The sequence below is a fragment of the Eulemur rufifrons genome, chromosome 9 (genome assembly GCF_041146395.1).
Source record: "Eulemur rufifrons isolate Redbay chromosome 9, OSU_ERuf_1, whole genome shotgun sequence".
Taxonomy (NCBI): Eukaryota; Metazoa; Chordata; class Mammalia; order Primates; family Lemuridae; genus Eulemur; species Eulemur rufifrons.
In genome coordinates, this window is record NC_090991.1 from 1,320,935 (window position 1) to 1,347,762 (window position 26,828).

Consider the following 26,828-nt stretch of genomic DNA (forward strand, 5'->3'; position numbering starts at 1 on the left):
CCTTTAGATCACCAACTTTGTTTTGGCCCTATGAAAATTCCAAGAGTATCTCTTGATTCATGATACTTTTTCTAATACTGCCCAAATAAGCCTAGGGTCACAGGCATCACTGAACATTCTGCATGCACAATAAAAAATGCAACCAAAAGCAAACAACCAGCAACTCAAAATATTACTGAGATAATCTGTAGGTGTAGATGAATAGGTTAAAAAAAAAAAAAAAAAAAAAAAAAGCAAAGGTTCACATGAATACAAGTTTTTGACCATTTAAAATCCACTGGAGATTACATGTGAATTCTGGGAAGGGAGTATGTATATAATCAAGTAAAATATTTTAAACAAGTCCATTGTGCCTCAGTTAGTTTTAAATTGCAAAATCCAATATACAGTTATTTTAATAAATTAGTGCGATAGGAAAATTTTTTGGAAGGTTAACATGTGTCCATATTAGATCAAACTGAAGATTTCAAAATTTCTTCCAAGAGCCATCTTTTGCTTCTTCTTAAGTTATTTCTTCCTCAGCTGTTTAAAGATGCATGCTCAGATTTAGACAAACTTACCCCAAATATCAAACTGCCTGGATGAGATATGGATTTTTTTACTTTTCAACCTCAGCAAACAGATGGAATTTCACACATTGCTCTGGTGAACTGAGAAGAGCCACTCACTTGGTTGCATTTTTAATTATCCTTAAGAATAACTGTACTGGTAATTCTAGTTCTGTTTATTTACCAAGTTCAAACTGGCAGCCAAGTAGAACACTCTTGCTTCTGCTTCTACAAAGAAAAAGGGAGGGGGTGACTTCTCCGATAAGGCAGATTTCCGACAAATAGGTAGTTTTTGGATTGTTTTTCCGTTTTGAAATCACTGCTTGTTCTTTGGTAGTCACCAGTGGAGAAACTGGGCTTCCTGGGGTGGGTGACAGAACCCAAGCTGTAATCCCAAACGCATCACCTCCCGCTCCCACCGCTGGTCCGGGACGAGCCTGCTGCTCACACGGCTGCGGTGCTGTAGCAGAGTGCCGACAGCCTTCTTTCAATGCTACATTTATCTAGAAATAACAACAATTGAGAACGAATGAAAAAAATCACTCCACTCTCTACACTGTCATCTCTATTCTATCTTTGCTCCAGAGTTAACAGTTCTGAAAATGTTTCCCTCTTTCTGCCTGGTAATAGCTTAGATATGATTTCTAGCTTAGTGCTGCACAGTGGTAAAATTTAGGTACACGCATCATATAAAGAACATTTAGGTTTTCACCGCTAGCTTGCTGACAACTGCAAATAATTTTAGGATTTCCATGCCCTTCTGGCCATTCAAAATGTGGTATGCCCACATACACTCCAAGAGATCCACAACCTCCTCCTAAAACACCAGACTGCTGGGCTTATATTTGACAAGTAATCGTATCATCCTGGTCTCCTATCAGTCTCCCCTCCGCTATCTATGCCAAATCTGCAATACATACGATCTCCATAGGATTCTTCAGTTACTAAGGCCATGAAGCTAAAATAGTTGCATTCAATAATAAAAACGAAGTTTTCCTACATATGTGAACACACCCCGCCTTGCCAACAAAGTAAAAGACTAGTGACAAACGTCACCAGTGTTTTACATGCACCACCTCTAACCCTCACAACTCTACAAGGTAGTCATCATTATTCTTATCTTATAAAAGAAGAAACCGAGACCAGAAAACCAGTAAGTGTTTTGCTCAAGGTTGGAAAGCCAAGATTCAAACCCAGGCAGCGTGACCCCAAGGTCCAGGCTCTTTTACTTTACCTGACAACTAAATTCAATCAATACATAAGTCAACTTACATTTATGTACATTTTCAACATCTGCGGGGTCCTGCAGAATCCTGGTTAGGCCTTCCAACAGAAGAGCTGCCTTATGATAGCGATGAGCAGTATCTTCGGTCTGTTGGAACATCTCGTCCAGGGCTGCGGACTGAACCTATAACCAGTTGATGAAAACAAGAAGATTCTGAGTTTTCCCGAGAAAATACAAATCCGTTTGGACAATGCATTTTTAAAGGAGATACACCTAAAATTAACATATTTTGATGAAATGATATAATCTACCAAACTATAAAACTTAAACATCCACCAGGATGAACAAAACACAGAGCACGTTCTTGACAAGTTATTCTACGTTCAGACACAGCCTTCTGGTACCCAGGGTCAGGACTCACAGGACTTACACAAGAACCCTTCCAAACTGGCTCTTCTATGACCTCACTAAAAAGTTTATTTTAAACATACACTGTCACACGAGGGTAACCTGGCACTGCATTAAAGTAGATTTTGCTACAATAATATGACTAAATGATGTTAAAAGTCACTCGTTGGCTTATTTTTCTAGTCAGAGAATTTGGGGGTATAGTCATTCATTCATAGATACTTACTAAGCACCTACTAAGTGCTGGGCACTGTGCATACAGTGCAGGAGAACGGGCAGTCTGGAGGGAGATACCGGCTTGTAAAACATGCAATTCTAATTTCCAGGGACACACGGTATCAGAGGAGGAACCACTGGGTGGCACGGAACACAGAGGAGATGTATCTAACCCAGATTACGGAGGGAGGAGAAAACTAGGGAAGGCCTCCAGGAGGTGGTGTTTCTGCTAAATCATAAAGGAGGAAGAATGAGCTAGGTGACAGGACAGGAGGGAAGGGGCTTTCTAGAAAGAGGGGGTGTAGTATTGTTCACAGGGGTTTTCCCAAAACATTCTGATTTTCTCTTTAATCATTAAATGCCAGTACTCTCAGTAACCTAGTATCCTAATTTACTTGTTAATATGGTGTCTCTTTCAAAATAACAATTTAAAGCAGCTTACAATAAAGTAAATAAAATGGATAAAGAATATCAGAGCCATGAAAAGGAAGGAGAAATATTAGGTTGGTGCTAAAAATTAATTGCATTGTTTCAGCATTGTTGAAACTTGCCATTTGATATTGGAATACATTCTTAAATAAATGTGGTTATGTTATACATCATTTTAATACTCACTTTGTTTTTTTGCTAATGATTTATTACTTGCTGTTTATTTTATATTTATTTTAGACTATGGAAATGATGTTGGACAAAAAGCACATTCGAGCAATTTTCTTATTTGGGTCATGAAGCAGCAGAGACAACTTGCAACATCGACAACGCATTTGGCCCAGGAACTGCTAACGAACGTACAGAGCAGCGGTGGTTCGAGAAGTTCTGCAAAGGAGACAAGAGCCCTGAAGACGGGGAGCGCAGTGGCGGCCACCGGAAGTTGACAATGGCCAGCTGAGAGCAATCGTCGAAGCTGATCCTCTTATACCTACACGAGAAGTTGCCAAAGGACTCAAGGTCAACCATTCTATGGTCGTTCAGCATTTGAAGCAAATTGGAAAGGTGAGAAAGCTCAAATAAGTGGGTGACTCATGACCTGACCGAAAATCAAAAAAAAATCATTTTGAAGTGTCATCTTCTCTTCTTGTCTGAAACAACAATGAACCATTTCTCAATTGGATTGTGACGGGCAACAAAAGTAGATTTTATACAACTACTGGCAATGACCAGCTCAGTGGCTGGACCGAGAAGCAGCTCCAAAGCACTGCCCAAACCCAAACTTGCACCAAAAAAAGGTCTTGGTCGCAGTCTGGTGGTCTGCCGCTGTTCTGATCCACGGCAGCTTTCTGAATCCCAGCAAAACCATGACATCTGAGAAGTCTGCTCAGCAAATCGATGAGATGCACGAACAACTGCAATGCCTGAAGCCAGCACTGGTCAACAGAAAGGGCCCAATTCTTCTGCGCGATGCTGCCGACTGCACGCTGCACAACCAATACTGCAAGAGTTGAACGAACTGGGCTACCAAGTTTTGCCTCGTTCACCGTATTCACCTGACCTCTGGCCAACCGACCACCACTTCTTCAAGCATCTCGACAACGTCTGCAGGGAAAACGCTTCCACAACCAGCAGGATGCAGAAAATGCTTCCCAAGAGTTCGTCAAATCCCGAAGCTCGGATTTTTATGCTACAGGAATAAACAAACTTATTTCTTGTTGGCAAAATGTGTTGATTGTAATGGTTCCTCTTTTTTTGAGACAGAGTCTCGCTCTGTCACCTGGGCTAGAGTGCTGTGGTGTCAGCCTAGCTCACAGCAACTGCAAACTCCTGGGCTCAAGTGATCCTCCTGCCTCAGCCTCCCAGGTAGTTGGGACTATATGCTTGCACCACTATGTCCAGCTAATTTTTTCTATTTTTAACAGAGACGGGGTCTCACTCTTGCTCAGGCTGGTTCTTGAACTCCTGAGCTCAGGCAATCCTCCCGCCTCAGCCTCCCAAAGTGTTGGGATTACAGGTGTGAGCCACTGCACCCGGCTATAGTTATAATGATTTAAAATTCAAGGTCTGAAACTACAATTACTTTTGCACCAACCTAATAAAGTGCTAATACCTCTAAGCTTACTAAGCAGCCAGTGCACAAGGAGGAACTTATTGAAGTTATAAGGCTCTTATTGTAAGAAAGGAAAGCACCATTATAATTTCTAATGAGAGGACATTTTCTCCAGTACAAAATTCCAAAACATTTATCATGTGAAGTCTTAATTCAGCATAGAGTCAACAGTTTAGAGTAATATAATATATATTATTCTTGTCAACAATTTACATTCCAAAGTTATTTTCATATGATCATTTTAATGGATTTCAAAGTAAGACCAGGGGTGTAATGCAACCCTACAGTTCAAAGCAGACAGACAGGGGAGGGCCCGTCACTATGGTAACAATAAGACTGGCTAATAAGTTTCCCCACTAACCACTTCTTTATCAGCCCCTATTTTACCTATACTTCAGAGCAATTTTTTCCTAGTAGAGACAGTAAACAAAATATTTCCAATATTATAATCAATTGGAAAAGTAGATTTTACTTTATGCTTTAATAAGGTAAGTAGAATCTGAGCACACGAGTTTTTGTGGACTGGTTAACGAAGCAGTATTTTTTCTAACAGTTTTATCAAACCAGAATTTCTTAAACAGTAGATAATGTCAAGCAGGTATTCAACCCAAAAGACACTCTTAAAGATAAGTAGTACTATACAATATTAAACCTTCAAAAGGGTTACCATTTCTACAGCACAATTATAGATGAGCTTCTCTGCAGTTACACTGTTGATTTCATCAATAAATCTCTGTTTGTCAGAGAAGAAGCGATTCAGTTTTTCTGTAAGTTTCTTGCACATGGTGATGCAGAATTTATAGCGTTCATTCAGATTTTTGACAACTGAAAAAAAGTTCAGATGGGAACTAATTTTAGTTTTCCTCCAGAAATAAAGACATAGTGACATGTACCTGTCCTGCTGCGATAAGGAAGGTGACACTAAATGATCATTGAAAAAAAGACTGGAAATTGGATTCTTTCATATGTTCTCTTTTAGTATACAGAAAGATTGAGAATAAACCATTTCTGACTTCTCTCTAAATCAATTAAATGATGAAAAACTAATAACCCAGCATTTTCTCCCCATTAAGAATACTGAGGCCAGGCGTGGTGGCTCAAGTCTATAATCCCAGCTACTTGGGAGCTGAGGCGGGAAGATCCCTTGAGGCCAGGAGTGTGAGACCAGCCTGGGAGCACAGTGAGACACTGTCTCTAAAATACACATATAAAAAAAGAATTAGCCAGGTGTGCTGGCGCATGCCTGTAGTCCCAGCTACTCGGGAGGCTGAGGCAGGAGGGTCGCTAAGCCCAGGAGTCTGAGGCTCCAGTGAGCTACGATCATGTCACTGCCCTCCAGCCTGGGCAACAGAGTGAGACCCTGTCTCTTAAAAAAAAAAAAAAAAAAAGCATATTGAATAACACAGTGATTCCTCATCAAAAACAACTTCTCTCGGTATGACAGGGAAGCAACTCAAGGACTCTGGAATCACGCACTATCATCTCGTCTCGTACCTTGTTTCACAGCTGTGGATGGGCTCAGTTTACCAGACTTGATCTGAGCCTTGGCAAGATGCAGAGAAGCCGCAAGTAGCTGTGCTGCTTTCATGTACAAGACCAGCTGCTCCACCCGCCTGCAGCCAGAAGACAGTAGCAGAGTGTTATCCAGTGAACCAGTAAGACCTGGCGCTCCGCACATCAGGCCACCACTACAATAGCCTTCCAGGCCGGTGTGGTGGCTCACCCTGTAACGCTAGCACTCTGGGAGGGCCAGGCAGGAGGACTGCTTGTTTAAGACCAGCCTGAGCAAGAGTGGGACCCTGTCTCTAAAATGTAAAAAAATAAAAAGGAGGGGATAGCATCCTCCTTATTTCTTAATGCAAAAATAACTCCTCAAGGGATGGAGAAGGATGTGTGTATTTTGAAAACAACAGGCACACTCAGATAAAAATCAATACAATCTCTTTATCTTCAAATATCTTCAATGGTATAATGTACAGGGAAGACGCAACACTAAGATTGCATAAGATCCAAGTCTTGGCTCACCAAGTGAAATCCAGTACAACGATATAACTTAGAGGCTTCCTCGAAGCTTTTAATAATGAGATATGATCTTCAGTGGATGACAAGTCCTACATCTCAGACACGCATTTAGAGAAAGCACGAGGAACCCAGAAGTGAATACAGAGGGGGAACCTACCCCCAGTCCTTGCTCAGCTGACTGATCTGGTCCACAACCACACTCTCTTGAATCTGGTACAAGGACACGGCGGACGAGCACAGCTCAGGGCTTCCTCCCCTCACGGCTGTCAGGTCCAGCACACAGTCCGTGAACATCAGCATCACATTCAGATGGCGCAGGGTGTCTGTGTGTTCTCGCTGCAGCAGAGCCAAAATTTCCAGATTAAGAACAGGCACATACTCATTTCTGTGTACAAACCATGGCCGTTGTTAATGCTTTTCTACAAAACAGGCATCAAGATTATAATGATATTCTCTGTGCACTAAATCACACTTCTTGCTGGTTTATGAATTTTATAATTCTCATAATTTCAGAGATGTTTATTTTAATTTCTGGCACTTTTCTAGTTAACAGTGATTCCTAATGTCAAAAATTTAAATTTCCGCGACCTTCTCAGTTAGTTAAAGAAGGGAGCACAGTTAGATATAACAGCATCCAGAGGGGTGTCATTTAAAGATGCGTATTCTAAAATTAATGTTTTGAGATTTATTTTTAGTTATAAATACATTTTGCAATCTCAAACAAAACTAAAAGTTTCTCCCTCTTTCAAAGTTAAAGAAAGATGGACATCATTTTCCTAGAGACAAGAATAAATCGACTTTTTAAAAGTTTCTCTGCCCTGTGACAGCCTATTTGACTGCGTGTTCTAATACACTGAACAGGTAATAGAACATAATTTATACCTAATTTGATGGAGACTGAAAAAACTGAGAATTGTTTTTTTCCATGTTAGACTGGATTAGACATTTTCAAATTTATTGTGAAATTACTATAAGATCGCTACTAAAATTTTGCATGCAATATTTTATAAATTGTATGTGAAACATTTAATTCTTATTCACACAAACCAGAAATATCAGGGATCCTACATGAAGAGGTAATCTGTACCTTAGTTAACCTAGAGAGTTCATCATTTTAATTTAAACATCGGGCTAAGTCAGTGTTGCACCCAGGGACCGAGGACACATTACTCCACTGAGTGTTGGCTCTGAGTCCTCCTTGTTCTGGATTTGTGCTCAGCACGCGTCAGGTGACACACCTCAGTTCTACAGGTTTTCCCCGTAGACCTGGCTCTGTGGAGGGAAGGGACCGACCCTACAACATGAGCATCCGGTTGGCCTGGCAGGTCTATTTCTCAGTGTCAGTGACTAACCTAGCATTATGGTTTATTATTTTAAACCTAGGTTTGAGTGTATTGTTTTTATCTTCTGAAGAAAAGCAAACATTTTAAATATCCTTTAAATGTCACTTCCTATGAACCAAAGCTTGTTTTGAGTGTCACTGTCAACATTATTCTCAACATGTAGCAGCAATGTTTTTCAAACAGGAAAGTCAAAAAGAAGTTAAAGAGAAGAACGTAACTGTGCATTCTGTTTTCGCCATCATTAGAACATTCTCATATCGCTTTAACATTACATTCACACGCTACTACAGTCTCTTCTCTACCTCCATCAGCGTCTCCTCCGGCAGTTCAGGGGCTTCAAAGGTGATGAGCCCTTCTAGGCTAGGGGGTGAAGCACCATAAGGCACGTATCTCAGGCTGGGAGCTGCCTCCGCTCCTGGTGGGGAAGAGCCCAAGCCCGGCCCAGGTGGGGAGCCCACACACACACGGCCACTCGCAGAGCACAGAGAGCCTCCCGAGCTGCTGGACCCCACTGCAAGGAAACACAGGACACGTGGCAGTGCCCAGAGTTAGGGGCTTTCACACCCACTCCTACTCTCATTTACTGAACAAAACCTACTGAAGTAAAAGAGGAAAAATTAAAAGTCACTGATCCCCTACATACTATTTGAGGACATAAAGAAATAGTTTTTATTTTTCCATGTTCACTTTTATTCCTTGTCCATATGTATATTTTATATTAGACATCATCACAGTAGTTTTTTATAATCTGTTTTAAACAAATTTATATCATACTAATTTCTCCTTGTTGCTCCATAGGCCTCACAATTATAAAACTCAATGCACACATAGTGGCTCACTAAATTTATATACATGTTTATCTAGAGTCATTTATGCTATTTCTGATTTTTTTTTCATATTACAAATAACACCACGAATGAAACACAAACAGTTGTTCCTTCTTTTGAGCGATTTCTTTTTGATAAATACTCCAAACTGGTATTACAAACAGGAATGAAATTACCATAGATCAAATATTATGAGCATTTTTACAGCTCTTCCTAAGAATTGCCCGACAGTACTTTCCAATGCAGCCATGGGTAAGCACATAGATCCCACTGAACCTCAACAGCACTGGGCATTATGCTTTTTAAAAATGTCGGTGTAGTCAGATATAAAAGGCTACTTTCTTAAAATATTTTCTTATTATTTAAGATTTTTAATGATCTAAAAAATAAGGTTTTAGCTCTACTTTCTCGGTTGACCTGGCTCCATGGAGGAAAGGCACCGATCTCCAAACACGAGCATCCGGTTGGCTTGGCAGGCACACTTCTCAGTGCCAATGACTGACCTAGCGTTATGGTTTAATGTTCTTTTAAATCTAAGTTTAAGTGTACTATTTTTATCATGTGAGGAAAAGGAAGCTTTGAAAATACAAAGTTATGTTTTTAGGGCAAAGATTACGCTTTGCTTATCCTTTGTTATCTTTTGCTTATTAATTACTGATACCTTCATTAGTAACTTATTTAGAATAAGAGAACTTAAAGGACACAAAGTATACTGCATAAGATGACGTCAAATTACTGATGTCAAGTCCAACCTAAATGTTTTTTAAATTTTTGGTATTAATAATCTATTTATGGCCAGGTGCAGTGGCTCACACCTATAATCCTACCACTCTGGGAGGCCGAGGTGGGCGGATTGTTTGAGCTCAGGAGTTCAAGACCAGCCTGAGCAAGAGCGAGACCCTGTCTCTACTAAAAATAGAAATTATAAATATTAAAAAAAAAAATCTATTTATGGAGTATAAATGACAAAATAAATCTATTAACCTGTCTAAATGTATATAGGATTAAAGTGCAAAGACTAGGACCCAAAGTACAAAAATAAAATAAATAAATAAAACTTAACTTTCTAAAAACAAAAAAACGTATTTTCAAATAATTTATTGGATCTACTAAAGTAAGCCTTCAGTTGTATTTGTATTTTATCTTATAATATATTAATATTACATATTAATATACATAATATATATGTATGTTTATAATATTTTAATATAGCACTTTTACTTTACAAAGTTTCTTTCCCCTTATAAATGTTGCCTCATTTACTTCTTATAACCCATTAAGGTAAAGAAAATAGTTTTTCCATTTCACTGGTAAAGAAACTGAAGAAGAGAAGTTGAAGGACTGGTCTAACTTGCACACTGGGTCGTTATCGGAACACTGCGCTTCAAATAGTAGCCGAAGACTGTCGTGCGGCAAACATTCCTCACCTGAGGTTGTTCTTGTTCGAAGGACCATGTGGGTACAAGTGGGGGCCATGGCGCTGTGTGGAGGGGACCCTACAGTGAAGAGGACAGCCCTAGAACTTGCTGCTGTCCCTGCAGGAGGTGCCAGCGCAACACCACAGGCTCCTGCAGGAGCTACAACAGAAGATTTACAACATGTTACATTACCTTCACAGTGTTTACATCCAGGGATGGGTGACAGGGAGACATTGTCCTGTATGTTAGGGTTTTTGTTTTTACAAAAAGCATTTATTACTCTTAAAATCAGAAAAGGCAATATAGTATTTTCATTAAAATGATTCTCAGGTGTGAATCTTCTCCACACCAAAGCCTAGTATTCAGAGTTACTTTTGTATATTTCTAAAATATATAAACTCTAAGTCACACCTGTTGAGAATAATTTGAAAAAGTGAAAACTGAGAAGTAGGAACAAAAACATGAGGTTTGGCCGGGTGTGGTGGCTCATGCCTGTAATCCTAGCACTCTGTGAGGCTGAAGTGGGAGGATCGCTTGAGGTGAGGAGTTCAAGACCAGCCTGAGCAAGAGTGAGACCCTGCCTCTACTAAACATAGAAAGAAATTAGCCAGGCAACTAAAAATAGAAAAAATTAGCTGGGTGTGGTGGTGCACACCTATAGCCCCAGCTACTTGGGAGGCTGAGGCAGGAGGATTGCTTAAGCCCAGGAGTTTGAGAGTTTGAGGTTGCTGTGAGCTATGATGATGCCATGGCACTCTATCCCAGGCAACAGAGCAAGACTTTGTCTCAAAATAAATAAATAAATAAATAGAATCAAGTTATGACAAAGCTATAGTAATCAAGACAGTATGATACCAGCAAAAATAGACATATAGATCAATGAAATAAGAGTTCAGAATCCAGAAATAAGCACATTTATGGCCAACTGATTTTTGACAAGGCTGGCAAAACAATTCAATGCTGAGACCACTGAACAGCCCATGCAGAAGAATGAAGTTGGATCCTTTCTCCACATCATCCACAAGAATCAAGTCAAACTGGACTATAGACATAAATGTAAAAGCTAAAACTATAAAACTCTTAGAAGAAAATACAGAGTTAGGCAATGTTCAAATGCTATTTAAGAAAGGGTGTCCTAGGGAAATTCAAAGACAATAGGGGACTCAAAAACAAGAACAACAGAGAAAATTTTAACCTGACACCTACAGCTACAGCAAACACTAAACATAAGTAAACTCCTAGTCAGACAGACAAAAATTCTCATACTAAAGGCCTATTTAACTCAGTTTTTTTTTTTTTTTAAAAAGCCAAATACATCATGTCTGGTCTCCAACAAAAAATTAAAGACGTGCTAAAAGGCAAAAACACAGTTTAAGAAGATAAAGCAAGTCAAGCATCAGAAACAGACTCAGATACAGCAGAGATGCTGGAATTGTCACACTGGGAATTTAAAATAACTTATGATTAATATATTAAGGGCCCTAATGGAAAAAGTGGACAACATGTAACAATAGGTGGGTAACATAAGGAAAGAGATGGAAACTCTAACAAAAAAACAGAAGGAAATGCTAGAAATCAAATCACTGTAACAGTTGTTTGAGCTCTGGAGTTCGAGACCAGCCTGAGCAAGAGTGAGACCTGGTTTCTACTAAAAAAATAGAAAGAAATTAGCTGGACAACTAAAAATATATATAGAAAAAATTAGCCGGGCATGGTGGCGCATGCCTGTAGTCCCAGCTACTCAGGAGGCTGAGGCAGGAGGATCGCTTGAGCACGGGAGTTTGAGGTTGCTGTGAGCTACAATGACACCATTGGCACTCTACCCAGGGGACAGAGTAAGATTCTGTCTCAAAATAAATTTTTTTTATTTTTTTTTTTTTTTGAGACAGAGTCTCACTCTGTTGCCAGGGCTAGAGTGAGTGCCGTGGCTTCAGCCTAGCTCACAGCAACCTCAAACTCCTGGGCTCAAGCGATCCTCCTGCCTCAGCCTCCCGAGTAGCTGGGACTACAGGCATGCACCACCATGCCCGGCTAATTTTTTTGTATATATATATTTTAGTTGTCCATATAATTTCTTTCCATTTTTAGTAGAGACGGGGTCTCACTCTTGCTCAGGCTGGTCTCGAACTCCTGAGCTCAAACGATCCGCCTGCGTCGGCCTCCCAGAGTGCTAGGATTACAGGCGTGAGCCACCGCGCCCGGCCAAAATAAATAAATAAATAAATAAAGTAAAATAATAATTAAAAATAAAGATAAAAAAAATCATAGAAAAAATAAGAACAAAGAGGTTACAATAGTGATTAGCAAATTTGAGCCAACACAATAGTCACCTGGGAGCTTATTATACACATTGATTCCTAAATCCATCCCCAGAAAATCTGATTAAGCAGGTCTAGGTTAGTCTGCAATCTGCATTTTGTTTTTGTTTTTTGACATGCAGTAATCTAGATGTGGGTGGTTATGGACATAGTCCCTGGAACAACCACGAAAGGTTCAGGGTCTCAGTGACTTATGGATCTTTATAGGATCCAGTGGCTGTAAAAGAAATGCTTAGGAATTACCTGTGTTTAGGCTAGTTTTGGACAATATTATGCTACGGATAAAAAGCAATCTTGGTTGGAACTCCTACTAACTCACTGGCTGCTGATCACCAAGGTTCTGAATAAACCCTGCCTTGAAGGAAGATGAGATGATGGGGTGGCCTCCAGAACTGTAAGGTAATACGTTTGTATTGTTTACGCCACCAAGCTTGGGGTAATTTGTTACAACAGCATAATCCATATACTAACAATTACTTGCCTAAAAAGAAACTAGATTGTTCTTACCTGTATCCATGGGCCGCTCAGTATTTAAGCTGTCCGTGCTCCCCTGGTGTCCACCCGAAGGTGTCTTTACTGGCTGGTCCGATAGTTTCCCGGTACTGACAGACCTGAAAAGAACACTGATACTAACAACGGAAAAGGACACTTTTTTTTTTAAAAAAAGTGTTACTAGGAAGTCAGAGAACAAGGAAACAAAAAGCACATAACAATTCAGGGTAGAGATAAACTTCAGTAATAGTAATAAAAAAAGACAGAAATAGAGTATTCAGCAAGTTCAGGAAGAGCTCTGTATTTACATAGTTCTACAGGAAGCATTTGTGGTTTTCAGAGATTGTAAATGTATACAGTACATATCAATAACCATATGGCATAAACCAGCTACCGGTTGCTTTTATGACACAAATATATTTATTTTACTATTACAGTTTTCATGTTTAAGGCCAGAGAGGAAACAGGCTTTTACCTGCCAAACACCGCCTTGTTCTGCTGCTCAGACCGCAGCCTCTCACCTCCTTGCACTAAGAGGCAATGGGAGCACTCCCGGGGGTCACTCCCATCTTTGGATTGCCCTTCAGCAGGCCCATGACGAGTAACCAAGGCCAGCAGGTTGGAAGACGCTTGCGTTTTAGGGATTTTGAAAGGAGCTGTGGCCTAAAGAAACATTTGTAAGCTAGTTAATACACTGTGTGAGCTGTTCAGAACTGGCAGGCTGTATGACCCAGTAGTAAGGCGTACAGACTTGGAGTCAATTAAATACAGATTCAAATACTGGCTGTTCTATTTACAGCCTGTGTGACCTTGTATCATTCATTTACATTCTCTAAGCCTCAATTTCCTTTTTTGAGGATTAAATGGGATCATGCACATAAAGCATTCAGCAAGTAAAATACTTACACTGTGAGGCTCATTAAATTTTACCTGTTCTCATCATGAATCCTTTCCATAACGTACTATACCAATTCATGACCTGCAAAAGGGTTTAATAAATATACCTTAGTAGGAGAGCCGATGATTGTTGGTAAAGGAGTTCTACAGAACCAGTCGGAACTGCGTGGAGAGGATCCCATGTGTTTGGTGGGAGAGGTTCCAAGGCTGCCAGGCCGACTAGGCTGAGGTGAGTAGCTGTACCCAGGCCCGGCATGGGATGGGCACACGGGGTCAGAGTGCTGTTTTCTGAGCTTCTGCTTGTTCTGATAGATGTCAGTGAGGGTGGGGGCGCTCTGCAGCCTGGCACCCAGTAAGACAGGCTGTGGGGACTGAGCCTGTGGCACTGGAGAACCTAACGAGAAAATGAATGCAACATGAACCCCAGGTGAAGAAGTGCAGGGCACAAACTTAAGAATTAAAAAGACAGTTTTGGCCGGGCGCGGTGGCTCACGCCTGTAATCCTAGCACTCTGGGAGGCTAAGCCGGGTGGATTGTTTGAACTCAGGAGTTCGAGACCAGCCTGAGCAAGAGCGAGACCCCCATCTCTACTAAAAATAGAAAGAAATTATATGGACAGCTAAAAATATACATAGAAAAAATTAGCCAGGCATGGTGGCGCATGCCTGTAGTCCCAGCTACTCGGGAGGCTGAGGCAGGAGGATCGCTTGAGCCCAGGAGTTTGAGGTTGCTGTGAGCTAGGCTGACGCCACGGCACTCTAGCCTGGGCAACAGAGTGAGACTCTGTCTCAAAAAAAAAAAAAAAAAAAAGACAATTTTTAAAATGAAAATTCGGATAAATGTCTTATCTTTCATAAGATAGTCTAAAAGTTGTTTACTTGACAAGAGACTATTTTCTGGCATCCTTTACGAAACAACGAAAAGTACATTGTTGTTTGTATTCTCAGGAGATAGAATTTAATGATGATGGGTTTATTAGCTGTTTTTATCAGCAGGTAGCAAATAACTCAGATTAATGCAAGGTTTGATCAACACCCAAAGAGAATAATACAGTTAATAGTTAAACTTAAAACAACAAAGCCTTACATCGAACATGATGACTTTTGCTCTTTATATGTATACATATTGGATATTACTAATGTAATTATTCTCTTTTCTCACAGCAACTAAAAGAAACTTTTCAAACTAACCTAGAATAACTCCTTAATCAATAAAATAAAACAAAACCAAATATATATAAAATGTAGCAAAGATGATCATAAAGGTAATAGACCTTTCCTGGATTTTACTTCATTTGTCTAAAAATAAAGCATGTGGATATTTTATGTATTTTGTCAGTTTCATCAGTGACTCACATAAAACCCAAAGTACCCATATTCCCTACAAAGAAAACACCTGTCCACAGATAGTCTTTTTTTGTGTGTCATCCTTGCGCAGGGGCCATGCTAATCTTCTCTGTATCGTTCGCAATTTTAGTATATGTGCTGCCGAAGCGAGCACCACAGATAGTCTTGCCTCTTAAGGAGACACCACATCAAAAGCCAAGGAGACAGGGTCTCCCCTTCCCCACATAAACCTTGTTGATTCTGACTTAAGAGGTCCACTAAGCCTTGACTCCAGTTACACGTTCTCTGACGTTCTTGTAAGCTAAACTATCAACAGTAACATGGAGGGCATGCAGATCTTTTTTTTTTTTTTTTTGAGACAGAGTCTCACTCTGTTGCCCAGGCTAGAGTGAGTGCCGTGGCGTCAGCCTAGCTCACAGCAACCTCAAACTCCTGAGCTCAAGTGATCCTCCTGTCTCAGCCTCCCGAGTAGGTGGGACTACAGGCATGCACCACCATGCCCGGCTAATTTTTTCTCTATATATTTTTAGCTGTCCATATAATTTCTTTCTATTTTTAGTAGAGATGGGGTCTCGCTCTTGCTCAGGCTGGTCTCGAACTCCTGAGCTCAAACGATCCGCCCACCTCGGCCTCCCAGAGTGCTAGGATTACAGGCGTGAGCCACCACGCCCGGCCGGCATGCAGATCTTAAGTGGCCTAACCATCGTCTTCCTAGAAACAGACACCAATAGGAACTTTGCTACTGACCCACCCCTGGCTTCATCTCATTCCAAACCTGATATTTAATTTTTCAGAACTGTGTTCTGCCATTTATAGAAAGAAACGAAATTAGTATCAAACTGTTATAATCTAGAGGAAGTTATTTAAGCTTTATTTTTAAGAAAACACAAAATATAAAAAACCAACTTAGAGTGTTTTTCTAAGTAACACAGGATTCTTTTAACTGTCTAACCCCTCAAATGCCCATACAATTGAATTTGACTTACAAAAGTATGATTTACACATATCTTTCCTGGCATAAATATATATGTTATAAAGAAAATAAACATGTTTTTTATCTGATGCTGACTGATGGCTCTTACCAAGAATAGTATTAATCAATAGTATTAAAGTAATGAAATTTCATTTTCTAGATTGATTTTTATTATCATTGTGAAAATAACCAAAGTTGGCTAAGTAATTTAATTCCTAAGCCTTATTTTCATTTAGGAATCTTATATTCAAAAGGAGATATTAGATAGCTATACGTTATATTAAATCATATTAGACCAAGATTCTAATCAACAGAATGGCAGAGGAAACACTTCCTATCAAATCTGTTCTTTTGATAAGTCTGGAAAACCATAACTCAAACCCATGTACCATAGAATTCAAATTATTACTATACCAAATACATTCTCCTACCTGAGGAGTTTCTACTCCTAGATTCGTGGCCCTGAAGATGCCCACAGCAGCACTGACTAAACTGCTCAGGAATAGTACCAACTATGAAAAGAGAAGTGGGAAAAAGAAGAAATGGTTCAAAACAAATAGAGGACAGAAACAGGTAACATGCACAAATTGCATAGCATATTGTAACTTACAAAGTTTTTATTAGCAAAGCTTTAGTTCAAGTAACACTTATCTAATGACCAATGTGCTGGGTACTGGACACAGTACGCTAAAAAGCACCACATAACCTGCCTTGAAACAAGAACATCAGGAAAGAAAGTCACATAGACAAATAAATGCCTCTAACAGGTATGTGCGTGAGACAGAGAAGTACAAGGAGTTTGTATCAAGTGTGTGGGGCTTGCGGGGCGCCGGGGCACAGTTGAGTGGCAGCCCCAGGCGCTGTCCCTCTGGAGCCCCCACATTTGTGCAGAGGCTTCTGGAGGGCTGCTCCCAGCCAATGTCGGCAGGTGGCAGGGCACTAATTCAGGCCTGCAGACACGGCTCGGGGAACTCCTCAGTCTAACAGACGTCTCCTTCAGTCTGGCTAAAAACTTTTTACAACTGCAAGTCTGAATGTTTCTTGCCCAGTTCTCCCTCCTTTCCCGGATGTCAGACCTGTATCAGCTTGGTCTGAGGGTCCTCCCTGCCTCCTCCTGCCCCCTCCCCTGCATCCGTCACAGGCATTTCCCCTAATCAATCTCACAAATCTAATACCTTCTTCGTATCTAGCTGAGAACCAAAGGAACACAGAAGGAGGGATGGGGAAGGCTTCCGGGGCTTTAGGCACTTGACTGCAAGGATAAGGCTGGGACCGTGTCTTTGGAGACCTCTGGCTGCGAGGGTATAGAGAGCCAAGATTTTAAGATTTTTCAGCTAAAAACAGCTTTGAAACCATTGCAACAAGTGATGTGGCAATTTAAACCTTGTTTACAAAACACTTATCACTCGAGTTTTGCTTGTTTTCAATAGGGCTCCTGCAGACTACTTGCAACTCTTCTGTCTCCTTCTGACATTTCTTCCTGTTCCATCTTCGTCTTACTCAAGCCGTTTTGACTGAGGGCGGGGCCCTCTTCTTTTGGAAGTTCTTTGTTTTGGGTTTTTGGGGGTCTGTGTGCGCACAGTTTTGGGCTCGGCCACCCGCGGGCTTTCTCTGCACCATGTGTTCTTCCTACCATCTGAAAGCTGCCTCTCACGTGGACGCTGCAGTCTCGGTGGCTCTGGCTTTCTTACGCACACTTGAGTTGGAGCTTTTTCTTTTGTCTCTTAGTTTCACTGAAGATGTAATGTGTGGTTTTTCTGCTTGGCAGGGTTTTTGCGGTTGCCGTTGTTTTGTTTGTTTTGTCATTCTTCTTGCTACTATGTATGTCTTGCAGGAAAAGTGGGAAGGTCTGTAACAAAGCTGTCACCGTATTCCTACCAAAGCTGGAACATTGCTGGTAAACATGAGCCAGAAACACTACATTTTAATCTTCGTAAATCTGAATAAGTAGAATAGACATTTTATATACTTTCACCTGGGGTTTCTAACTTTGCATTTAGAGCTAAAACCCAATGAAGATGCTATTTATACATAAAGACCCTTTGTATTATTATATTTCCAGTAGAGGTCCTAACAGATTTGTTATATTGAAAATAATGTTGAAAACAACTGTTTTAAACTCTCCTGACCCAAAGGGGAAGGTGAATAAGGCCTGGAAGACCCAGTGGAGAGTCTTCGTCCAACTGTCTGTACTGTGTCTGCTGGCGCCGGGGAGCAGGATCCCAGCCGGAAGAAGCCCATGGGGCTGGTGTTGGACCTTCGCACCACTGCAGATCTGAAAAGTAAAAGAAAATTACTCTCTCTCTGGAAGGTTCTAGAACTTTCTCTTTATTCGTTTTTTTCTGAAACGTCCTAACAATATGCCTTGGAGTTTTTTTTTTTTTTTTTTTTTGAGACAGAGGCTAGCTCTGTTGCCCAGGCTAGAGTGCAGTGGCGTCAGCCTAACTCACAGCAACCTCAAACTCCTGGGCTCAAGCGATCCTCCTGCCTCAGCCTCCCGAGTGCTGGGACTACAGCCATGCGCCACCATACCCGGCTAATTTTTTCTATTTTTAGTAGAGATGGGGTCTCACTCTTGCTCAGGTTGGTCTAGAACTCCTGAGCTCTGATCCTCCCGCCTCGGCCTCCCGGAGTGCTAGGATTACAGGTGTGAGCCACTGCACTCAGCCTGGAGTAGTTTTAAAAAATATGTAACATAGTCAAATGGAACAAATATAAAACATATAAAATGATAGAGTGAAGTGTCCCTCCCGTCCTTATATTCTACCTGCCTAATCCCTGATATTTCCCCAATGCTACTCAAAAGTTTGCTGCGATTTTTAGTTTCTAGTGTATCCTTCCAGAGTTCCTTAATGCATAGACAAGCAAACTGAATACATAATCTTATTCTCACCTTGCTTCAACACCACAGGTGATATATTATATACCAACCATTTTCAATCTATTTAGTTTTAAATCCCCTTTATACTCTTAAAAATTACTGAAGACCCAGAGAGCTTTCATTTATAACTTTTATCTATTGACATTTACTATATTAGAAATTAACTTAGGGCCGGGCGTGGTGGCCCACGCCTGTAATCCTAGCACTTTGGGAGGCCGAGGGGGGTGAATCGTTTGAGCGCAGGAGACCAGCCTGAGCAAGAGCGAGACCTTGTCTCTTAAAAAAAAAAAAAAGAAGAAAGAAATTAACTTAGAAATTTAAAAAATTAATCCATTAAAATAAACTTATTATATGTAATTTAAGATTGTGAAAAATAAATATATTTTCCAAAACAAATTAGTGAGAAGCATGGCATTATTTTACATTTTTGCAAATCTCTAATGTTTGGCTTAATAGAAAACATTTGGATTCTCATTATGGCTTCTGCATTCAATCTGTTATAAAATCCAGCCTTATATAGATATATAACCGGAAAAGGAAGGAATATTTTGGTAATCTTTTCGGACATCCTTCTTTGACACTACCCCAAAACTCAGCAAGTGATCAATTCTAAAAGTTTAGTTGCAATGTGGTATCTGAAACCTTATCAATGAACTCTTCTACTCCAATCTTTTGCAAAGAATCTTGCACTTTGAAGCAATCTTTTACCTGTGCATGATATTTTAACATTTGGTCATTTGGAAAATACTGGTTCACTGAGTTATGAAGATATTACAAATGTTGATACATTACACAATATCAAAAAGTCACATTCATATCAAAATATCATCAATTTGAACAGAAACATCTCTCAAGGTGTAACAGAAGCTGTCAAAACCACAGTGGTGAATACACGTTTTCCAAAATTCTGATTTTTACTTGAGAGCTCAAATTTTATCGTTGACATTTAGTGTCATTTGTTTTCTTAAAAAGTGGCAAAACTTAGTTCACTTTTGACAAAATGGCTGCTCAATACTCATAACCATACTTCGTAAGTTGTTCTTAAAAGTAAAAAAGGGTGCTCTACGAAAAAGCAGCTAGTTCAGCTTGCAACTAAAACAGTCATACAAGTGCTTTTCAATCCTACAAGTGCTCTTCCTAAGAGAATTATTCTCATATGCAGCAAAAGTGCCTGTATGTGTACATTCTATTGAAGGATGAAGATTTTCAAGAGAAATAATAATTTTTACTGCTTCATCAAGGACATTCCTTTGTACCAGAGTGTGTGGCTGTGAAGAATACAAAGACTAACAGCACAGTTGGGTGCCACCACCTTGATTCCTGTGCAGGCACCAGCAGTTTTATATCTTTGCTTCTTGTACCATCAGTGCACATATATCAGTGTAGTGAAAAAAGCAAATTATGTCACAGTATCACTATGAAAATAGTTTTGACCTCATGGAGCCCCTGAAAGGATCCACAGACCACACTTTGAGAACCACAGCTTACTTTTTCTATTTTATAATATACCTTGGAAGTTTTTCTACTTCAGTACATAGAGAGCTTCCTTACTCTTTTTAGAATGGAAGACACAAAGTATTCCACTGTCAAGATGGACTACAAAAATTAGTTCCTTACTGGGAGGCACTTGGTTTATTTCTTATCCTTTGCTATTTTAACGGCTAGCAACTTTGTAAAGATGTGCAATTTTACACACAGGCAAGGACTGCGTATGTCGAATACGTACCTGACCATGTATGTAGAAACTAAGTTACCAGAAGTTGAAGCACCAGTTCCTCCCTTCATTCTCTGCGGGGAGTTCTGAGATTTAGGTCTCCCTGAGGGTACCATGGGGCACAGTGATGCTCATTTTTCCAGAATCCCTGATTACACGCACACTTACATATGCCATGCTAAAGTAGGCACCCTTCTTCCATCCTTTCGGCTTTCCAGAAATTCACTGAACTCTCTCACCCACTGAACATCTATCCTTATTTCACTCGTCTTTGTGGACTTATTACTTTGTTATTCCTTTACTACACTCTTAGTGGGGTCTCAGGAGGGGAAGAAATAAACAATATGTAAATAATCTGGTACAACTGGTGGGATGTCATTTTTTAACAAGTTCTTCCTCAATTCTTAAAAGTAATTATACTTAAGTATATATTAATACATGTAACAAGGACGACTCATGGTGGCTGTGGTGGCTTGGGTGCGGTACAGTGGTGACTGAGCTGCTAGCTTGGCGGCAGGCGTGCACTGAGCCCAGGCCGGCCACCACGAGCCCTTCCTGGGCTCCGCACCCCTATTGCTGCTTGGGTGCTGAGCCAGCCCTGGCCGGGACGATGGTGAAGTATTTCCTGGGCCAGAGCACGCTCCAGAGTTCCTGGGACCAAGTGTTCACTGCCTTCTGGCAGCGGCACCCGAATCCCTATAGCAAACGTGTCTTGACGGAAGACCTAGTACACCGGAAGGGGAGCCCTGACCAAGCCCAACAGGATGCCCCGCTGGGCCGAGTGACTGTTTCCTGCCAGTGTTGCTCACTCGCTGTACATCCTGGAGGACTCTATCGTGGACCCACAGAATCAGACCATGACCACCTTCACCTGGAACATCAACCACGTCTGGCTGATGATGGTGGAGGAACGATGTGTTTACTATGCAAACTCTGACAACAGCGGCCGGACTGAAATCCGTCGGGAAGCCTGGGTCTCCACTAGCTTATTTGGCGTCTCCAGAGCTGTCCAGCACTTTGGTCTCGTCTGGTTCAAAAGCAACGTGACCAAGACTATGAAAGGTTTGAGTACATCTTGGCCAAGCTGCAGGGTGAGGCCCCTTCCCAAACACTTGTTGAGACAGCCAAGGAAGCCAAGGAGAAGGCAAAGGAGACAGCACTGGCAGCTACAGAGAAGGCCAAGGACCTAGCCAACAAGGCAGGCACCAAGCAGCAGCAGCAGCAGCAATATATATAGCCAGCCTACCACCACCGCAGCACACCAGACGACTCGGCTCAACTCCCTCTGCCCTCTCCTCATTGTACTCTGTTGTTACAAATGAACTTCCAGCCCTATCCACTGTCTGGGTGGTGGGATGGGTGTCTGTCCAGTTTGGCAACATCCAGGCATGTTATCCACATCTGAGCTCGGCCTGCTATCCCTCTTTTGGGCAGCTGAGGACAGAGGTGTGGTGACTTGCCCCCAGGCATAGACCTCATGCAGGTGAAGTGGCAATAAATACTAGACTGTAAGCTCCAGGAGGACAGGGCTCTTTGTTTTGTTCTCTGATGTGTCCCAAGTACCTGGAACAGTATCTAGCACATAATAGTACTCAATAAATATTTGTTGGCCGGGCGCGGTGGCTCACGCCTGTAATCCTAGCACTCTGGGAGGCCGAGGCGGGTGGATTGCTCAAGGTCAGGAGTTCGAGACCAGCCTGAGCGAGACCCCGTCTCTACTAAAAATAGAAAGACATTATATGGACACCTAAAACTCTATATAGAAAAAATTAGCCGGGCATAGTGGCGCATGCCTGTAGTCCCAGCTACTCGGGAGGCTGAGGCAGTAGGATCGCTTAAGCCCAGGAGTTTGAGGTTGCTGTGAGCTAAGCTGACGCCACGGCACTCACTCTAGCCTGGGCAACAAAGTGAGACTCTGTCTCAACAAAAAAAAAAAAAAAAAAAAAAAAAAAAAAAAAAATAAATATTTGTTGAATTCAAATATACATGTATATAAAACAAATATATATATTTATCATACTATATAACCAGCTAAGCCTAAATATTCTAATTGATCAATTTAATAGAACTTTTTTATTATTTAATTTTGTACGACTGTGCATTTCCATTATATACATATGTAACAGAGTAACTTTGCCATGTAAAGATCTTGCAATAACAACAACAAAAGATTTTTTTGAAAGAAAAGAACTAAGGAAGAAAAAAGATAGTGGCTTACCTTGGAGAACCATGTGGATTTGTGCCTGAGCTGGCAGATGTAAGATTCTGCTCTATGCGCTGATAATTCCTTACTTGAGTAGGAACTGGAATTGGTGCCGTTTCACTGTGAGGTGACACAGCAGGATGACATTGCCTGCAACCATCATTTATTGAAAAAGGAAACAAATATCGATAAGACTGTTTTTCTTTCATTTGACCAATTAGTTATATCTAGAGAAAATTCTAGAAAGAGCCAAATGATCACTTCAGTATATGAGCAAGAAATGATATTGTTAACACACAGAGCCAAAAAAATCACATTTGTCAACTAAGAACTCTCCTGGCATTCATATGCATATTGATGACTAAGAATTACAAAAATAACCTAGAAAAAAGTTCCTCTACAACAACAGGAAAAGTCCATAGGTCAGCAAAACTGTTTCATCCACTCCCATTCTGCTAGTCGGTACTATGTGAGAGAAACAAATATTTCTAGGAAAATATGCTGGGTAAAAGAACAGGAAGTTCAAGAGCAAAGATGACTGGAATGTTTACAAAAGCCATGAATGCAGTAAGCATTCCCAAGGAACTGTGACTTTATGAAGAATGAAAACACACTGTGTAATTCTCAAAGCACACAACTGATCTGAGGTCCCCGTTTTGAAGCGCTAGTATTTGGTTTCTTTAATGGCCTCTTTCCTCACTTTTCAGAAATTCAGAAATATAATAATATGCCCTTAGATGACGTTCAATTCATTTTATAACATATCATGAAACATATCAGAGACAATATTGGGCCTTAAGAAAGATGACTTATTTCATTCCTCTACCCTTTTATAATTCCAAAAAAAGCCACATGAATCTTGCACTTTTTCCCAATTACAATACTGCAGATATAAAGAGATCACATAGTCATTTAAACAATATGGTTATCCTCAAAAGTGTCACTCTAGAACTTTTTGAACTATTCGACTTTTATTTTTCAATAAAATCTCATCTGTGACAGAGATGTTAGTAGCACAATCACGTCATTCTCTCTATTATTCCCATAAATGCTCAGTAATGCTGAGAGACACAAATGCAAAAGGGCAAATAAAAGACCAGGTGACTCCATGACAGATTCTTCAAATTCAGTCTTCACACCAGGAGATCCCCAGATGCCTCTTTGTTTTAGGAAGACCCCGTGAGTAAACCCTGTGAGGGGGATAAGTAATCACACAGCTAGGATGTAACGCCCAGGGACAGAGGGAGAGGAGAAGAAAGCACCTACACATGAGAGTTCCCATGAAGCCCAATCCTGCAGACAAATGCTGAGCCTTAGCTCTCACTCCCAGGGCTGAGTGACGGGGAACTAGCTGGGATAAGCTATTTAATTATCCAGAGGCCAAAGCAGCAACAGAGAGGTAAGAGCCTAGGCTGGCACCTAGGCCCACAGCTGCAGAGGGAAAGTAGGTGAAAGGTCCAGCAAGAAAGGGTCAGTAGTACGTAGACGGAGGCTGACAGAAAAGCAGGAATCAGGCCAGGCACAGTGGCTCATGCCTGTAATCCTAGCAGTCTGGGTGGATCACTTGAGGCCAGGAATTTGAGACCACCGTGGCCAACACGACGGACTCCAATTCTACAAAAAATTAAAAGAAAATCAGCTAGGCACGGTGGCGCATGTTTGTCTGTAGTCCCAGCTACTAGGGAGGTTGAGGCAAGAGGATTATTTCAGCCCAGAGTTGGAGGCTGCAGTGAGCTATGATCACACCACTGCACTCCAGCCTGGGTGACAGAGTAAGATGCTCTCTCTCAAAAAAAAAAAAAAAAAAAAAAAAAAAAAAGGAAGGAGAGAAAGAGAAAGAAAGAAAGAGCAAAGTAAAGTAGGGGTCACCTCAGACGGCACACCCTAATGCACCATGGGCTGTATATGCAACTGGCCTCCATCAACGGCTGGTGACAACCAGTCTTCAGAAATTTGATGTGCTAACTCAGAATTCTGAGTGTACGAGAAATGGGTATTATATTCCCTACCTGTACTGAAGACTGACGTACAGGTAATGAGGGAACTATTACTAAGAAGTGTTTCTTTAGTTTCAAATGCACTCATTGGTGAGAAAAGAAAAGTTAAGGAATTATACCATATGAAGAGACACTGAAAAGAAGCCAAAGATGACTAGAAGAAAAAAGGGCAGCAAATCAAAGTAAGTGAAAACCTGGTAACACACAATTCTCCTATTTGAATTCCCGTGTCCTCAAAGAAAGGCAGCAAATAAGTTTGTACAAGACTTGCTCACCTGCTCTGGTTCCCAAACTGTGCACCAAGTGACCTCAAGGTGCCACAACTACTCAAGGGGTACCCTGGAGTTCATCAGATTTTTTAAGGAAATACAGACACTTTGAAAACACTACTACTATTATAAACTAAAATCACCATTAAGTTGTTTGGCCTGAACTACTTAACGAAGGGAACTGTTAGTTACTTCTTTCTATTAGTTTAGAGACACTGCTTTAAAAAACACTCAAACCACAATAATCAACACAGAAGGTGACTTCCATGACCAAACGTGGGGTTCTCCTCAAGCAAGCAGTGCACACCAAACGGGTGTCCTCTGATTCAGTTCCGACACTACCTGGAGATAGAGCCAGTCCCCAAAGCTGCCCCCCCAAGACACCAGTCACAATCTGGGCCTCCAGAACTTCCGACCGAGCAGCTTCAAGTGAGGGCTCCCACAGCCCCCTCTTTGGGTTCAATTAATTTGCTGGATTGACTCATAGAACTCATGGAAACACTTACTTACATTTACCGGTTTATTATAAAAGATATTACAAAGGATATAGATGAAGAGCTGTGTAGGGCCAGGCATGGGGGGAGGGCAGCGGAGCTTCCACAGCCTCCAGGGCCTGCCACCCTCCGGGAGCCTCCATGCTCAGCTAGCCAGAAGCTCCCTAAACCCAGTCCTCGGAGGCTTTTATAGACAGAAGAAAAGTGATTAGCCTTCAGGGCACAGGGCGGGACCCTCTCTGGAATGAGGGTCTTAAGGCTCATAATCAGAAAGGTGGGGGAAGATTAGAGTCCTGCCTCAGGGCAGGTGAAGGTCAGAGAGATTCTGTTTCCTGAAGCCTAACGCAGCCGACATTTTAACAAAAGACCATAACAAGGGCTACGAGAGTTACGAGTCAGACACTGTGGTCCAAAAACTATGTATATACGTATATGCCATAGCACTACAGACCCTAAAAAATTACCAAGACACTACAGGAACTTCTAGCTTAACAATTTTACTGATAAACTAACACCACATAGTTCCAAAACTCTTAGTCTCAATTTGGAGTTTTTTCCATAGCATTTCTTTTGTTTTTTTGTACAAAAATTCCTTCAAAGTGGTAAAGTGCATCAATACTATCTAGAAGCAGCTCGGCAAGGTTTCAGGAGGGCCTGCTAGGCACTCACGAGTAACCTAGCCGGCATGTGTCACCCAGCAGGCATTTGATGAAAGGTTAGTAAGACAGTAACGCCAAGAAAAAGGACAACTTTCTACACCCTTTTTAGAGATAAATGAAATGAAAACCTCAAGAAAGAAGGTACTAATTGGGGCATTTCACTACCAATACATAAGAGAAAAAAAACTAGATCCTTTTAAGTATGGCTCACAACAATGTCTAACTATCTTTTTACACTACTAAGCAACGCTTTCCTGAAACAGTAGAATTTGCACCCAGTAATGCCAGAGCACTGTAGGCCAAAAACTTCAGGTCTTAAGACTTTCAAAGACTTTAAAATTATACAAAATACATTATGTATTTTCTTCAATATATGTTCCCCAATGGATGCTAGAAAGTAAAATTCTGTATTTTGAATTATATTTTCCTAATAAGATTGGAACTAGGTTTTCCAAGAAAATTTCTGACCCCTAGAAAATAAATCACTAATTTCAATACGACAAAATATTTCAAAGTAATTTTAATAAAAGTGAAGTT

General features: G+C 40.9%; 1 protein-coding gene, 1 non-coding gene and 1 pseudogene across 3 annotated transcripts in view; 1 reads left to right on the forward strand and 2 right to left on the reverse strand.

Moving 5' to 3' along the window:
- Positions 1-231: 231 nt before the first annotated feature.
- The window catches only part of ULK2 (unc-51 like autophagy activating kinase 2), a 77,433-nt gene continuing 50,836 nt past the window's right edge, over positions 232-26,828 (reverse strand). The window contains exons 15-27 of one of the 2 annotated variants that reach the window (XM_069483191.1): positions 22,888-23,022; positions 18,204-18,349; positions 16,506-16,586; positions 13,863-14,149; positions 13,334-13,521; positions 12,874-12,977; positions 10,058-10,207; positions 8,106-8,314; positions 6,618-6,796; positions 5,933-6,051; positions 5,106-5,263; positions 1,821-1,956; positions 232-1,051 (exon numbers count right to left, since the gene is read on the reverse strand). In XM_069483191.1, the coding sequence (XP_069339292.1) occupies positions 993-1,051; positions 1,821-1,956; positions 5,106-5,263; positions 5,933-6,051; positions 6,618-6,796; positions 8,106-8,314; positions 10,058-10,207; positions 12,874-12,977; positions 13,334-13,521; positions 13,863-14,149; positions 16,506-16,586; positions 18,204-18,349; positions 22,888-23,022 (1,951 nt within the window). In that variant the 3' untranslated portion in view covers positions 232-992. The remainder of the gene's footprint in view (positions 1,052-1,820; positions 1,957-5,105; positions 5,264-5,932; positions 6,052-6,617; positions 6,797-8,105; positions 8,315-10,057; positions 10,208-12,873; positions 12,978-13,333; positions 13,522-13,862; positions 14,150-16,505; positions 16,587-18,203; positions 18,350-22,887; positions 23,023-26,828) is intronic. The other variant, XM_069483192.1, reaches the window with a different exon arrangement.
- On the reverse strand, positions 15,145-15,255 carry LOC138392711 (U6 spliceosomal RNA). Its single transcript, XR_011234996.1, has one exon. It is a non-coding gene; the product is annotated as a U6 spliceosomal RNA (small nuclear RNA).
- LOC138392426 (PRELI domain-containing protein 1, mitochondrial-like) lies at positions 21,280-21,906 on the forward strand (annotated as a pseudogene).